Below are 16,110 nucleotides of genomic sequence, written 5' to 3' on the forward strand. Positions count from 1 at the left end.
TGAAATGTTGAAATCTCTTTGAAAAATGGTTTTCTGAGCTGGAAATGCCTTTAAACGACATTTCTCATCATAAGAATGCTCCTGAAGTCATTTTAGGCAGATTTGGGCACTTTTGCTTGAAAAGTCACAATCTGACTTGAAATGTTGAAATCTCTTGGCAAAATGCTTTTCTGAGCTGGAAATGCCTTTAAGCGACATTTCTCATCATAAGAATGCTCCTGAAGGCATTTTAGGCAGATTTGGGCACTTTTGCATGAAAAGTCACAATCCAACTTGAAATGTCGAAATATCTTTGCAAAATGCTTTTTTTGAGCTGGAAATGCCTTTAAACGACAATTCTCATCATAAGAATGCTCCTGAAGGCATTTTAGGCAGAATTGGGCACTTTTGCATGAAAAGTCACAATCCAACTTGAAATGTGGAAATCTCTTTGCAAAATGCTTTTCTGAGCTGGAAATGCCTTTAAACGACATTTCTCATCATAAGAATGCTCCTGAAGGCATTTAAGGCAGAATTGGCTACTTTTGCATGAAAAGTCACAATCCAACATGAAATGTTGAAATCTCTTTGCAAAATGCTTTTATGAGCTGGAAATGCCTTTAAACGACATTTCTCATCATAAGAATGCTCCTGAAGGCATTTTAGGCAGATTTGGGCACTTTTGCATGAAATGTCACAATCCAACTTGAAATGTCGAAATATCTTTGCAAAATGCTTTTTTTGAGCTGGAAATGCCTTTAAACGACAATTCTCATCATAAGAATGCTCCTGAAGGCATTTTAGGCAGAATTGGGCACTTTTGCATGAAAAGTCACAATCCAATTTGAAATGTGGAAATCTCTTTGCAAAATGCTTTTCTCAGCTGGAAATGCCTTTAAACGACATTTCTCATCATAAGAATGCTCCTGAAGGCATTTTAGGCAGAATTGGGCACTTTTGCATGAAAAGTCACAATCCAGCTTGAAATGTGGAAATCTCTTTGCAAAATGCTTTTCTGAGCTGGAAATGCCTTTAAACGACATTTCTCATCATAAGAATGCTCCTGTAGGCATTTTAGGCAGAATTGGGCACTTTTACATGAAAAGTCACAAATCAAATTGAAATGTGGAAATCTCTTTGCAAAATGCTTTTCTGAGCTGGAAATGCCTTTAAACGACATTTCTCATCATAAGAATGCTCCTGAAGGCATCTTAGGCAGAATTGGGCACTTTTGCATGAAAAGTCACAATCCAACTTGAAATGTCGAAATCTCTTTGAAAAATGTTTTTTTGAGCTGGAAATGCCTTTAAACGACATTTCTCATTATAAGAATGCACCTGAAGGCATTTTAGGCAGTTGGGCATTTTTGCATGAAAAGTCACAATCCAACATGAAATGTTGAAATCTCTTTACAAAATGCTTTTCTGAGCTGGAAATGCATTTAAACGACATTTCTCATCATAAGAATGCTCCTGAAGGCAATTTAGGCAGTTGTGCACTTTTCCATGAAAAGTCACAATCCGACTTGAAATGTCGAAATCTCTTTGAAAAATGCTTTTCTGAGCTGGAAATGTCTTGTAACAACATTTCTCATCATAAGAATGCTCCTGAAGGCATTTTAGGCAGAATTGTGCACTTTTGCATGAAAAGTCACAATCCGACTTGAAATGTTGAAATCTCTTTGAAAAATGGTTTTCTAAGCTGGAAATGCCTTTAAACGACATTTCTCATCATAAGAATGCTCCTGAAGTCATTTTAGGCAGATTTGGGCACTTTTGCTTGAAAAGTCACAATCTGACTTGAAATGTTGAAATCTCTTGGCAAAATGCTTTTCTGAGCTGGAAATGCCTTTAAGCGACATTTCTCATTATAAGAATGCTCCTGAAGGCATTTAAGGCAGAATTGGGCACTTTTGCATGAAAAGTCACAATCCAACATGAAATGTTGAAGTCTCTTTGCAAAATGCTTTTATGAGCTGGAAATGCCTTTAAACGACATTTCTCATCATAAGAATGCTCCTGAAGGCATCTTAGGCAGAATTGGGCACTTTTGCATGAAAAGTCACAATCCAGCTTGAAATGTTGAAATCTCTTGGCAAAATGCTTTTCTGAGCTGGAAATGCTTTTAAACGACATTTCTCATTATAAGAATGCACCTGAAGGCATTTTAGGCAGTTGGGCATTTTTGCATGAAAAGGCACAATCCAACATGAAATGTCGAAATCTCTTTGAAAAATGCTTTTCTGAGCTGGAAATGCCTTTAAACGACATTTCTCATCATAAGAATGCTCCTGAAGGCATCTTAGGCAGAATTGGGCACTTTTGCATGAAAAGTCACAATCCAACTTGAAATGTCGAAATCTCTTTGAAAAATGTTTTTTTTGAGCTGGAAATGCCTTTAAACGACATTTCTCATTATAAGAATGCACCTGAAGGCATTTTAGGCAGTTGGGCATTTTTGCATGAAAAGTCACAATCCAACATGAAATGTTGAAATCTCTTTGCAAAATGCTTTTCTGAGCTGGAAATGCATTTAAACGACATTTCTCATCATAAGAATGCTCCTAAAGGCATTTTAGGCAGTTGTGCACTTTTGCATGAAAAGTCACAATCCGACTTGAAATGTCGAAATCTCTTTGAAAAATGCTTTTCTGAACTGGAAATGTCTTGTAACAACATTTCTCATCATAAGAATGCTCCTGAAGGCATTTTAGGCAGAATTGGGCACTTTTGCATGAAAAGTCACAATCCAACTTGAAATGTCGAAATCTCTTTGAAAAATGTTTTTTTGAGCTGGAAATGCCTTTAAACGACATTTCTCATCATAAGAATGCTCCTGAAGGCATTTTAGGCAGTTGTGCACTTTTGCATGAAAGTCACAATCCGACTTGAAATGTCGAAATCTCTTTGAAAAATGCTTTTCTGAGCTGGAAATGTCTTGTAACAACATTTCTCATCATAAGAATGCTCCTGAAGGCATTTTAGGCAGAATTGGGCACTTTTGCATGAAAAGTCACAATCCGACTTGAAATGTTGAAATCTCTTTGAAAAATGCTTTTCTGAGCTTGAAATGCCTTTAAACGACATTTCTCATCATAAGAATGCTCCTGAAGGCATTTTAGGCAGATTTGGGCACTTATGCATGAAAAGTCACAATCCAACTTGAAATGTCGAAATCTCTTTGAAAAATGCTTTTCTGAGCTGGAAATGCCTTTACACGACATTTCTCATCATAAGATTGCTCCTGAAGGCATCTTAGGCAGAATTGGGCACTTTTGCATGAAAAGTCACAATCCAACATGAAATGTTGAAATCTCTTTGCAAAATGCTTTTCTGAGCTGGAAATGCATTTAAACGACATTTCTCATCATAAGAATGCTCCTGAAAGCATTTTAGGCAGTTGTGCACTTTTGCATGAAAAGTTACAATCCGACTTGAAATGTCGAAATCTCTTTGAAAAATGCTTTTCTGAGCTGGAAATGTCTTGTAACAACATTTCTCATCATAAGAATGCTCCTGAAGGCATTTTAGGCAGAATTGGGCACTTTTGCATGAAAAGTCACAATTCGACTTGAAATGTTGAAATCTCTTTGAAAAATGGTTTTCTGAGCTGGAAATGCCTTTAAACGACATTTCTCATCATAAGAATGCTCCTGAAGTCATTTTAGGCAGATTTGGGCACTTTTGCTTGAAAAGTCACAATCTGACTTGAAATGTTGAAATCTCTTGGCAAAATGCTTTTCTGAGCTGGAAATGCCTTTAAGCGACATTTCTCATCATAAGAATGCTCCTGAAGGCATTTTAGGCAGATTTGGGCACTTTTGCATGAAAAGTCACAATCCAACTTGAAATGTCGAAATATCTTTGCAAAATGCTTTTTTTGAGCTGGAAATGCCTTTAAACGACAATTCTCATCATAAGAATGCTCCTGAAGGCATTTTAGGCAGAATTGGGCACTTTTGCATGAAAAGTCACAATCCAACTTGAAATGTGGAAATCTCTTTGCAAAATGCTTTTCTGAGCTGGAAATGCCTTTAAACGACATTTCTCATCATAAGAATGCTCCTGAAGGCATTTAAGGCAGAATTGGCTACTTTTGCATGAAAAGTCACAATCCAACATGAAATGTTGAAATCTCTTTGCAAAATGCTTTTATGAGCTGGAAATGCCTTTAAACGACATTTCTCATCATAAGAATGCTCCTGAAGGCATTTTAGGCAGATTTGGGCACTTTTGCATGAAATGTCACAATCCAACTTGAAATGTCGAAATATCTTTGCAAAATGCTTTTTTTGAGCTGGAAATGCCTTTAAACGACAATTCTCATCATAAGAATGCTCCTGAAGGCATTTTAGGCAGAATTGGGCACTTTTGCATGAAAAGTCACAATCCAATTTGAAATGTGGAAATCTCTTTGCAAAATGCTTTTCTCAGCTGGAAATGCCTTTAAACGACATTTCTCATCATAAGAATGCTCCTGAAGGCATTTTAGGCAGAATTGGGCACTTTTGCATGAAAAGTCACAATCCAGCTTGAAATGTGGAAATCTCTTTGCAAAATGCTTTTCTGAGCTGGAAATGCCTTTAAACGACATTTCTCATCATAAGAATGCTCCTGTAGGCATTTTAGGCAGAATTGGGCACTTTTACATGAAAAGTCACAAATCAAATTGAAATGTGGAAATCTCTTTGCAAAATGCTTTTCTGAGCTGGAAATGCCTTTAAACGACATTTCTCATCATAAGAATGCTCCTGAAGGCATCTTAGGCAGAATTGGGCACTTTTGCATGAAAAGTCACAATCCAACTTGAAATGTCGAAATCTCTTTGAAAAATGTTTTTTTGAGCTGGAAATGCCTTTAAACGACATTTCTCATTATAAGAATGCACCTGAAGGCATTTTAGGCAGTTGGGCATTTTTGCATGAAAAGTCACAATCCAACATGAAATGTTGAAATCTCTTTACAAAATGCTTTTCTGAGCTGGAAATGCATTTAAACGACATTTCTCATCATAAGAATGCTCCTGAAGGCAATTTAGGCAGTTGTGCACTTTTCCATGAAAAGTCACAATCCGACTTGAAATGTCGAAATCTCTTTGAAAAATGCTTTTCTGAGCTGGAAATGTCTTGTAACAACATTTCTCATCATAAGAATGCTCCTGAAGGCATTTTAGGCAGAATTGTGCACTTTTGCATGAAAAGTCACAATCCGACTTGAAATGTTGAAATCTCTTTGAAAAATGGTTTTCTAAGCTGGAAATGCCTTTAAACGACATTTCTCATCATAAGAATGCTCCTGAAGTCATTTTAGGCAGATTTGGGCACTTTTGCTTGAAAAGTCACAATCTGACTTGAAATGTTGAAATCTCTTGGCAAAATGCTTTTCTGAGCTGGAAATGCCTTTAAGCGACATTTCTCATTATAAGAATGCTCCTGAAGGCATTTAAGGCAGAATTGGGCACTTTTGCATGAAAAGTCACAATCCAACATGAAATGTTGAAGTCTCTTTGCAAAATGCTTTTATGAGCTGGAAATGCCTTTAAACGACATTTCTCATCATAAGAATGCTCCTGAAGGCATCTTAGGCAGAATTGGGCACTTTTGCATGAAAAGTCACAATCCAGCTTGAAATGTTGAAATCTCTTGGCAAAATGCTTTTCTGAGCTGGAAATGCTTTTAAACGACATTTCTCATTATAAGAATGCACCTGAAGGCATTTTAGGCAGTTGGGCATTTTTGCATGAAAAGGCACAATCCAACATGAAATGTCGAAATCTCTTTGAAAAATGCTTTTCTGAGCTGGAAATGCCTTTAAACGACATTTCTCATCATAAGAATGCTCCTGAAGGCATCTTAGGCAGAATTGGGCACTTTTGCATGAAAAGTCACAATCCAACTTGAAATGTCGAAATCTCTTTGAAAAATGTTTTTTTTGAGCTGGAAATGCCTTTAAACGACATTTCTCATTATAAGAATGCACCTGAAGGCATTTTAGGCAGTTGGGCATTTTTGCATGAAAAGTCACAATCCAACATGAAATGTTGAAATCTCTTTGCAAAATGCTTTTCTGAGCTGGAAATGCATTTAAACGACATTTCTCATCATAAGAATGCTCCTAAAGGCATTTTAGGCAGTTGTGCACTTTTGCATGAAAAGTCACAATCCGACTTGAAATGTCGAAATCTCTTTGAAAAATGCTTTTCTGAACTGGAAATGTCTTGTAACAACATTTCTCATCATAAGAATGCTCCTGAAGGCATTTTAGGCAGAATTGGGCACTTTTGCATGAAAAGTCACAATCCAACTTGAAATGTCGAAATCTCTTTGAAAAATGTTTTTTTGAGCTGGAAATGCCTTTAAACGACATTTCTCATCATAAGAATGCTCCTGAAGGCATTTTAGGCAGTTGTGCACTTTTGCATGAAAGTCACAATCCGACTTGAAATGTCGAAATCTCTTTGAAAAATGCTTTTCTGAGCTGGAAATGTCTTGTAACAACATTTCTCATCATAAGAATGCTCCTGAAGGCATTTTAGGCAGAATTGGGCACTTTTGCATGAAAAGTCACAATCCGACTTGAAATGTTGAAATCTCTTTGAAAAATGCTTTTCTGAGCTTGAAATGCCTTTAAACGACATTTCTCATCATAAGAATGCTCCTGAAGGCATTTTAGGCAGATTTGGGCACTTATGCATGAAAAGTCACAATCCAACTTGAAATGTCGAAATCTCTTTGAAAAATGCTTTTCTGAGCTGGAAATGCCTTTACACGACATTTCTCATCATAAGATTGCTCCTGAAGGCATCTTAGGCAGAATTGGGCACTTTTGCATGAAAAGTCACAATCCAACATGAAATGTTGAAATCTCTTTGCAAAATGCTTTTCTGAGCTGGAAATGCATTTAAACGACATTTCTCATCATAAGAATGCTCCTGAAAGCATTTTAGGCAGTTGTGCACTTTTGCATGAAAAGTTACAATCCGACTTGAAATGTCGAAATCTCTTTGAAAAATGCTTTTCTGAGCTGGAAATGTCTTGTAACAACATTTCTCATCATAAGAATGCTCCTGAAGGCATTTTAGGCAGAATTGGGCACTTTTGCATGAAAAGTCACAATTCGACTTGAAATGTTGAAATCTCTTTGAAAAATGGTTTTCTGAGCTGGAAATGCCTTTAAACGACATTTCTCATCATAAGAATGCTCCTGAAGTCATTTTAGGCAGATTTGGGCACTTTTGCTTGAAAAGTCACAATCTGACTTGAAATGTTGAAATCTCTTGGCAAAATGCTTTTCTGAGCTGGAAATGCCTTTAAGCGACATTTCTCATCATAAGAATGCTCCTGAAGGCATTTTAGGCAGATTTGGGCACTTTTGCATGAAAAGTCACAATCCAACTTGAAATGTCGAAATATCTTTGCAAAATGCTTTTTTTGAGCTGGAAATGCCTTTAAACGACAATTCTCATCATAAGAATGCTCCTGAAGGCATTTTAGGCAGAATTGGGCACTTTTGCATGAAAAGTCACAATCCAACTTGAAATGTGGAAATCTCTTTGCAAAATGCTTTTCTGAGCTGGAAATGCCTTTAAACGACATTTCTCATCATAAGAATGCTCCTGAAGGCATTTAAGGCAGAATTGGCTACTTTTGCATGAAAAGTCACAATCCAACATGAAATGTTGAAATCTCTTTGCAAAATGCTTTTATGAGCTGGAAATGCCTTTAAACGACATTTCTCATCATAAGAATGCTCCTGAAGGCATTTTAGGCAGATTTGGGCACTTTTGCATGAAATGTCACAATCCAACTTGAAATGTCGAAATATCTTTGCAAAATGCTTTTTTTGAGCTGGAAATGCCTTTAAACGACAATTCTCATCATAAGAATGCTCCTGAAGGCATTTTAGGCAGAATTGGGCACTTTTGCATGAAAAGTCACAATCCAATTTGAAATGTGGAAATCTCTTTGCAAAATGCTTTTCTCAGCTGGAAATGCCTTTAAACGACATTTCTCATCATAAGAATGCTCCTGAAGGCATTTTAGGCAGAATTGGGCACTTTTGCATGAAAAGTCACAATCCAGCTTGAAATGTGGAAATCTCTTTGCAAAATGCTTTTCTGAGCTGGAAATGCCTTTAAACGACATTTCTCATCATAAGAATGCTCCTGTAGGCATTTTAGGCAGAATTGGGCACTTTTACATGAAAAGTCACAAATCAAATTGAAATGTGGAAATCTCTTTGCAAAATGCTTTTCTGAGCTGGAAATGCCTTTAAACGACATTTCTCATCATAAGAATGCTCCTGAAGGCATCTTAGGCAGAATTGGGCACTTTTGCATGAAAAGTCACAATCCAACTTGAAATGTCGAAATCTCTTTGAAAAATGTTTTTTTGAGCTGGAAATGCCTTTAAACGACATTTCTCATTATAAGAATGCACCTGAAGGCATTTTAGGCAGTTGGGCATTTTTGCATGAAAAGTCACAATCCAACATGAAATGTTGAAATCTCTTTACAAAATGCTTTTCTGAGCTGGAAATGCATTTAAACGACATTTCTCATCATAAGAATGCTCCTGAAGGCAATTTAGGCAGTTGTGCACTTTTCCATGAAAAGTCACAATCCGACTTGAAATGTCGAAATCTCTTTGAAAAATGCTTTTCTGAGCTGGAAATGTCTTGTAACAACATTTCTCATCATAAGAATGCTCCTGAAGGCATTTTAGGCAGAATTGTGCACTTTTGCATGAAAAGTCACAATCCGACTTGAAATGTTGAAATCTCTTTGAAAAATGGTTTTCTAAGCTGGAAATGCCTTTAAACGACATTTCTCATCATAAGAATGCTCCTGAAGTCATTTTAGGCAGATTTGGGCACTTTTGCTTGAAAAGTCACAATCTGACTTGAAATGTTGAAATCTCTTGGCAAAATGCTTTTCTGAGCTGGAAATGCCTTTAAGCGACATTTCTCATTATAAGAATGCTCCTGAAGGCATTTAAGGCAGAATTGGGCACTTTTGCATGAAAAGTCACAATCCAACATGAAATGTTGAAGTCTCTTTGCAAAATGCTTTTATGAGCTGGAAATGCCTTTAAACGACATTTCTCATCATAAGAATGCTCCTGAAGGCATCTTAGGCAGAATTGGGCACTTTTGCATGAAAAGTCACAATCCAGCTTGAAATGTTGAAATCTCTTGGCAAAATGCTTTTCTGAGCTGGAAATGCTTTTAAACGACATTTCTCATTATAAGAATGCACCTGAAGGCATTTTAGGCAGTTGGGCATTTTTGCATGAAAAGGCACAATCCAACATGAAATGTCGAAATCTCTTTGAAAAATGCTTTTCTGAGCTGGAAATGCCTTTAAACGACATTTCTCATCATAAGAATGCTCCTGAAGGCATCTTAGGCAGAATTGGGCACTTTTGCATGAAAAGTCACAATCCAACTTGAAATGTCGAAATCTCTTTGAAAAATGTTTTTTTTGAGCTGGAAATGCCTTTAAACGACATTTCTCATTATAAGAATGCACCTGAAGGCATTTTAGGCAGTTGGGCATTTTTGCATGAAAAGTCACAATCCAACATGAAATGTTGAAATCTCTTTGCAAAATGCTTTTCTGAGCTGGAAATGCATTTAAACGACATTTCTCATCATAAGAATGCTCCTAAAGGCATTTTAGGCAGTTGTGCACTTTTGCATGAAAAGTCACAATCCGACTTGAAATGTCGAAATCTCTTTGAAAAATGCTTTTCTGAACTGGAAATGTCTTGTAACAACATTTCTCATCATAAGAATGCTCCTGAAGGCATTTTAGGCAGAATTGGGCACTTTTGCATGAAAAGTCACAATCCAACTTGAAATGTCGAAATCTCTTTGAAAAATGTTTTTTTGAGCTGGAAATGCCTTTAAACGACATTTCTCATCATAAGAATGCTCCTGAAGGCATTTTAGGCAGTTGTGCACTTTTGCATGAAAGTCACAATCCGACTTGAAATGTCGAAATCTCTTTGAAAAATGCTTTTCTGAGCTGGAAATGTCTTGTAACAACATTTCTCATCATAAGAATGCTCCTGAAGGCATTTTAGGCAGAATTGGGCACTTTTGCATGAAAAGTCACAATCCGACTTGAAATGTTGAAATCTCTTTGAAAAATGCTTTTCTGAGCTTGAAATGCCTTTAAACGACATTTCTCATCATAAGAATGCTCCTGAAGGCATTTTAGGCAGATTTGGGCACTTATGCATGAAAAGTCACAATCCAACTTGAAATGTCGAAATCTCTTTGAAAAATGCTTTTCTGAGCTGGAAATGCCTTTACACGACATTTCTCATCATAAGATTGCTCCTGAAGGCATCTTAGGCAGAATTGGGCACTTTTGCATGAAAAGTCACAATCCAACATGAAATGTTGAAATCTCTTTGCAAAATGCTTTTCTGAGCTGGAAATGCATTTAAACGACATTTCTCATCATAAGAATGCTCCTGAAAGCATTTTAGGCAGTTGTGCACTTTTGCATGAAAAGTTACAATCCGACTTGAAATGTCGAAATCTCTTTGAAAAATGCTTTTCTGAGCTGGAAATGTCTTGTAACAACATTTCTCATCATAAGAATGCTCCTGAAGGCATTTTAGGCAGAATTGGGCACTTTTGCATGAAAAGTCACAATTCGACTTGAAATGTTGAAATCTCTTTGAAAAATGGTTTTCTGAGCTGGAAATGCCTTTAAACGACATTTCTCATCATAAGAATGCTCCTGAAGTCATTTTAGGCAGATTTGGGCACTTTTGCTTGAAAAGTCACAATCTGACTTGAAATGTTGAAATCTCTTGGCAAAATGCTTTTCTGAGCTGGAAATGCCTTTAAGCGACATTTCTCATCATAAGAATGCTCCTGAAGGCATTTTAGGCAGATTTGGGCACTTTTGCATGAAAAGTCACAATCCAACTTGAAATGTCGAAATATCTTTGCAAAATGCTTTTTTTGAGCTGGAAATGCCTTTAAACGACAATTCTCATCATAAGAATGCTCCTGAAGGCATTTTAGGCAGAATTGGGCACTTTTGCATGAAAAGTCACAATCCAACTTGAAATGTGGAAATCTCTTTGCAAAATGCTTTTCTGAGCTGGAAATGCCTTTAAACGACATTTCTCATCATAAGAATGCTCCTGAAGGCATTTAAGGCAGAATTGGCTACTTTTGCATGAAAAGTCACAATCCAACATGAAATGTTGAAATCTCTTTGCAAAATGCTTTTATGAGCTGGAAATGCCTTTAAACGACATTTCTCATCATAAGAATGCTCCTGAAGGCATTTTAGGCAGATTTGGGCACTTTTGCATGAAATGTCACAATCCAACTTGAAATGTCGAAATATCTTTGCAAAATGCTTTTTTTGAGCTGGAAATGCCTTTAAACGACAATTCTCATCATAAGAATGCTCCTGAAGGCATTTTAGGCAGAATTGGGCACTTTTGCATGAAAAGTCACAATCCAATTTGAAATGTGGAAATCTCTTTGCAAAATGCTTTTCTCAGCTGGAAATGCCTTTAAACGACATTTCTCATCATAAGAATGCTCCTGAAGGCATTTTAGGCAGAATTGGGCACTTTTGCATGAAAAGTCACAATCCAGCTTGAAATGTGGAAATCTCTTTGCAAAATGCTTTTCTGAGCTGGAAATGCCTTTAAACGACTTTTCTCATCATAAGAATGCTCCTGTAGGCATTTTAGGCAGAATTGGGCACTTTTACATGAAAAGTCACAAATCAAATTGAAATGTGGAAATCTCTTTGCAAAATGCTTTTCTGAGCTGGAAATGCCTTTAAACGACATTTCTCATCATAAGAATGCTTCTGAAGGCATTTTAGGCAGATTTGGGCACTTTTGCATGAAAAGTCACAATCCAACTTGAAATGTCGAAATATCTTTGCAAAATGCTTTTTTTGAGCTGGAAATGCCTTTAAACGACATTTCTCATCATAAGAATGCTCCTGAAGGCATTTTAGGCAGAATTGGGCACTTTTGCATGAAAAGTCACAATTCGACTTGAAATGTCGAAATCTCTTTGAAAAATGCTTTTCTGAGCTGGAAATGCCTTTACACGACATTTCTCATCATAAGAATGCTCCTGAAGGCATTTTAGGCAGAATTGGGCACTTTTGCATGAAAAGTCACAATCCAGCTTGAAATGTGGAAATCTCTTTGAAAAATGCTTTTCTGAGCTGGAAATGCCTTTAAACGACATTTCTCATCATAAGAGTGCTCCTGAAGTCATTTTAGGCAGATTTGGTCACTTTTGCTTGAAATGTCACAATCTGACTTGAAATGTCAAAATCTCTTGGCAAACTGCTTTTCTGAGCTGGAAATGCCTTTAAACGACATTTCTCATCATAAGAATGCTCCTGAAGGCATTTTAGGCAGATTTGGGCACTTTTGCATGAAAAGTCACAATCCAACTTGAAATGTCGAAATATCTTTGCAAAATGCTTTTTTTGAGCTGGAAATGCCTTTAAACGACAATTCTCATCATAAGAATGCTCCTGAAGGCATTTTAGGCAGAATTGGGCACTTTTGCATGAAAAGTCACAATCCAACTTGAAATGTGGAAATCTCTTTGCAAAATGCTTTTCTGAGCTGGAAATGCCTTTAAACGACATTTCTCATCATAAGAATGCTCCTGAAGGCATTTAAGGCAGAATTGGCTACTTTTGCATGAAAAGTCACAATCCAACATGAAATGTTGAAATCTCTTTGCAAAATGCTTTTATGAGCTGGAAATGCCTTTAAACGACATTTCTCATCATAAGAATGCTCCTGAAGGCATTTTAGGCAGATTTGGGCACTTTTGCATGAAATGTCACAATCCAACTTGAAATGTCGAAATATCTTTGCAAAATGCTTTTTTTGAGCTGGAAATGCCTTTAAACGACAATTCTCATCATAAGAATGCTCCTGAAGGCATTTTAGGCAGAATTGGGCACTTTTGCATGAAAAGTCACAATCCAATTTGAAATGTGGAAATCTCTTTGCAAAATGCTTTTCTGAGCTGGAAATGCCTTTAAACGACATTTCTCATCATAAGAATGCTCCTGAAGGCATTTTAGGCAGAATTGGGCACTTTTGCATGAAAAGTCACAATCCAGCTTGAAATGTGGAAATCTCTTTGCAAAATGCTTTTCTGAGCTGGAAATGCCTTTAAACGACATTTCTCATCATAAGAATGCTCCTGTAGGCATTTTAGGCAGAATTGGGCACTTTTACATGAAAAGTCACAAATCAAATTGAAATGTGGAAATCTCTTTGCAAAATGCTTTTCTGAGCTGGAAATGCCTTTAAACGACATTTCTCATCATAAGAATGCTTCTGAAGGCATTTAAGGCAGAATTGGGCACTTTTGCATGAATAGTCACAATCCGACTTGAAATGTGGAAATCTCTTTGCAAAATGCTTTTCTCAGCTGGAAATGCCTTTAAACGACATTTCTTATCATAAGAATGCTCCTGAAGACATTTTAGGCAGAATTGGGCACTTTTGCATGAAAAGTCACAATCCAGCTTGAAATGTGGAAATCTCTTTGCAAAATGCTTTTCTGAGCTGGAAATGCCTTTAAACGACATTTCTCATCATAAGAATGCTCCTGTAGGCATTTTAGGCAGAATTGGGCACTTTTACATGAAAAGTCACAAATCAAATTGAAATGTGGAAATCTCTTTGCAAAATGCTTTTCTGAGCTGGAAATGCCTTTAAACGACATTTCTCATCATAAGAATGCTTCTGAAGGCATTTAAGGCAGAATTGGGCACTTTTGCATGAAAAGTCACAATCCGACTTGAAATGTCGAAATCTCTTTGAAAAATACTTTTCTGAGCTGGAATTGCCTTTAAACGACATTTCTCACCATATGAATGCTCCTGAAGGCATTTTAGGCAGAATTGGGCACTTTTGCATGAAAAGTCACAATCCAGAGAAGAAAATATGATGCACCATGTGTCAAAAAATTTGATTTATGACCTTGATTTACGACCTAACACCTAGGTGTGAAATTTGTCACCTTATGAGTTGTTTGCTTCCTGTAATAAAATTTTATGGCGGTAACTGATGTTTATACTCAGGAAGTTGTTCAGGAAATGATGTTTATCCAGGTGTCCTATAGTCTCTGTTGTTTCACGCCTCCCCTCTCATACGTGAGTGTTTAAAGAAATCAGAAGACAGTAAAAAAGACAAGTTAGAAATATGTTTGTCAGAATGTTTTGGTTTTAAGCATAATGTCTGTGATTAAATTAATACACATGATTAAAGAAATAAGAAGACATGATGAAGAATCAATGTCAAATAAAATAAGTTGTAATAGTATTTAGGTTGGTTTTTTAAAAGAGGTACCGGTTAGGAGGTCAATTGAATAAGCTGTTGTCTTCCTGTCTTGAAAGTTGTAATGTAAATCTTTCCTTCCAAGCCCATCATCATCGTCTATCCGGGGTCTCACTCCAAGACCTCTGATACGTCGGTATAGTTCAATAGAATAAAAGTTTAGGATCTCGGGTTAGGTGTTAAGACATTTTCCCTGCAGACATGTAGTCTCTTGTCCCTGCATGATATTTAAATACAACCAATACAGTCTGTACCTTCTTCAGCCTGTATGGAAGCAAGGCGCTAGGTCGTTAGATCAATGTTTCAGAACGATGCTAGGGCGTGTAGACTTATGGGGCTACACATACCAAACGGCCCTTGCATGATATTTAAATACAGCCAATACAGTCGTCTTCATCCTGTATGGCTCGTTAGATCAACGTTTCAGAACAATGCTAGGTCCTGCAGACTTGACGACTGCACATAGCAATTGGCCCTTGCTTGATATTTAAATACAACCATACAGACGTCTTCATCCTGTATGGCTCGTTAGATCAACGTTTCAGAACAATGCTAGGGCCTGCAGACTTGATGACTGTACATACTAAACGGTCCTTGCTTGATATTTAAATACAACCAATACAGTCGTCTTCATCCTGTATGGATCGTTAGATCAATGTTTCAGAACAATGCTAGGGCGTGTAGACTTATGGGGCTACACATACCAAACGGTCCTTGCTTGATATTTAAATCATCCCTTTCATAAACACACACACACACACACACACACACACACACACACACACACACACACACACACACACACACATAATTTTCTTGGGAAAAACAACTCTATTGATTTGTAGTGTTTAAATGTAATTTAATTAAAAAGTAGATTTAAGTATAGCATTGCTTATTCTTTTGTGCTTTAGATGTCTACACAAATAAAATTGTATACATATCGCTATAAGTATGTGAGGGTGAAATGTAATGTCATTTGTCTTATACTGTTTAAAATGTTAATATATTAAATGTATGATTAAAAATAAAATTATTCTTTTAACAGTGATGAGTAATTATACTTTTAACTACAGGCTTGTCTAGTTCATTCATTTTCCCATCGGTTTTCATGAAGATATGTTCTTTACATTATAAATGTATAAGTATTTACTAGAGAAGCTTATATTTATAGTTGATAACCTTATTTGTAAAAGGTTTAAAAAAATAACCAAATAAAATATAGGGCGGGTTTTGTGCCATGCAAATATGTGGGGTACGGCCTCCTGAGTATGGTAAGCCCCGCCTCCGTAGTTCAAAAGGCCGGATTCTCATTTGGACCCTTACAGCAGTAACTGATTTTCGCGAGGACATCTCTTTTCTCTCGGTTATTTTAAAGCGGCCTTGTTTTATTTTTCAAACAATGGACTCAGGACTCACCGGTAAGTAATTTTGCTTTATATGTTTATTTATCAAGTTTGATATACCAAGTTATCTTCATTTGTAAAAACAGTCTTATTTTATTTTAACATTTAACAGGCTTTTAAATGTATATGTATACGATGCAGGAATTTTTAAAAAGCAGCCCACATACCATCATTTTGACCAGATCGACCAACTTTGTAAGTGTTTTAAGTATATTTGCAAGGAATTTCCTGAATGATTATATAAATACATTTATATATTATATATGTATATTTTATTCTACACATTTTATTCCAAATTAGTGAATTCTACTTTGATAAATGTTGAAGAGCAAAGCGACACTAGGAACAGCGATCTACAAGGTA

General features: G+C 36.5%; 1 protein-coding gene across 1 annotated transcript in view; it reads left to right on the plus strand.

The window, feature by feature from the left end:
• Window positions 1-16,110, plus strand: part of LOC141282372 (uncharacterized) — an 88,434-nt gene that overhangs the window by 71,208 nt on the left and 1,116 nt on the right. Inside the window, exons 2-3 of the mRNA XM_073815128.1 lie at window positions 15,834-15,942; window positions 16,048-16,107. Of these exons, the coding sequence (XP_073671229.1) occupies window positions 15,834-15,942; window positions 16,048-16,107 (169 nt within the window). The remainder of the gene's footprint in view (window positions 1-15,833; window positions 15,943-16,047; window positions 16,108-16,110) is intronic.

Source organism: Paramisgurnus dabryanus, chromosome 6 (genome assembly GCF_030506205.2).
Source record: "Paramisgurnus dabryanus chromosome 6, PD_genome_1.1, whole genome shotgun sequence".
Lineage (NCBI taxonomy): Eukaryota > Metazoa > Chordata > Actinopteri > Cypriniformes > Cobitidae > Paramisgurnus > Paramisgurnus dabryanus.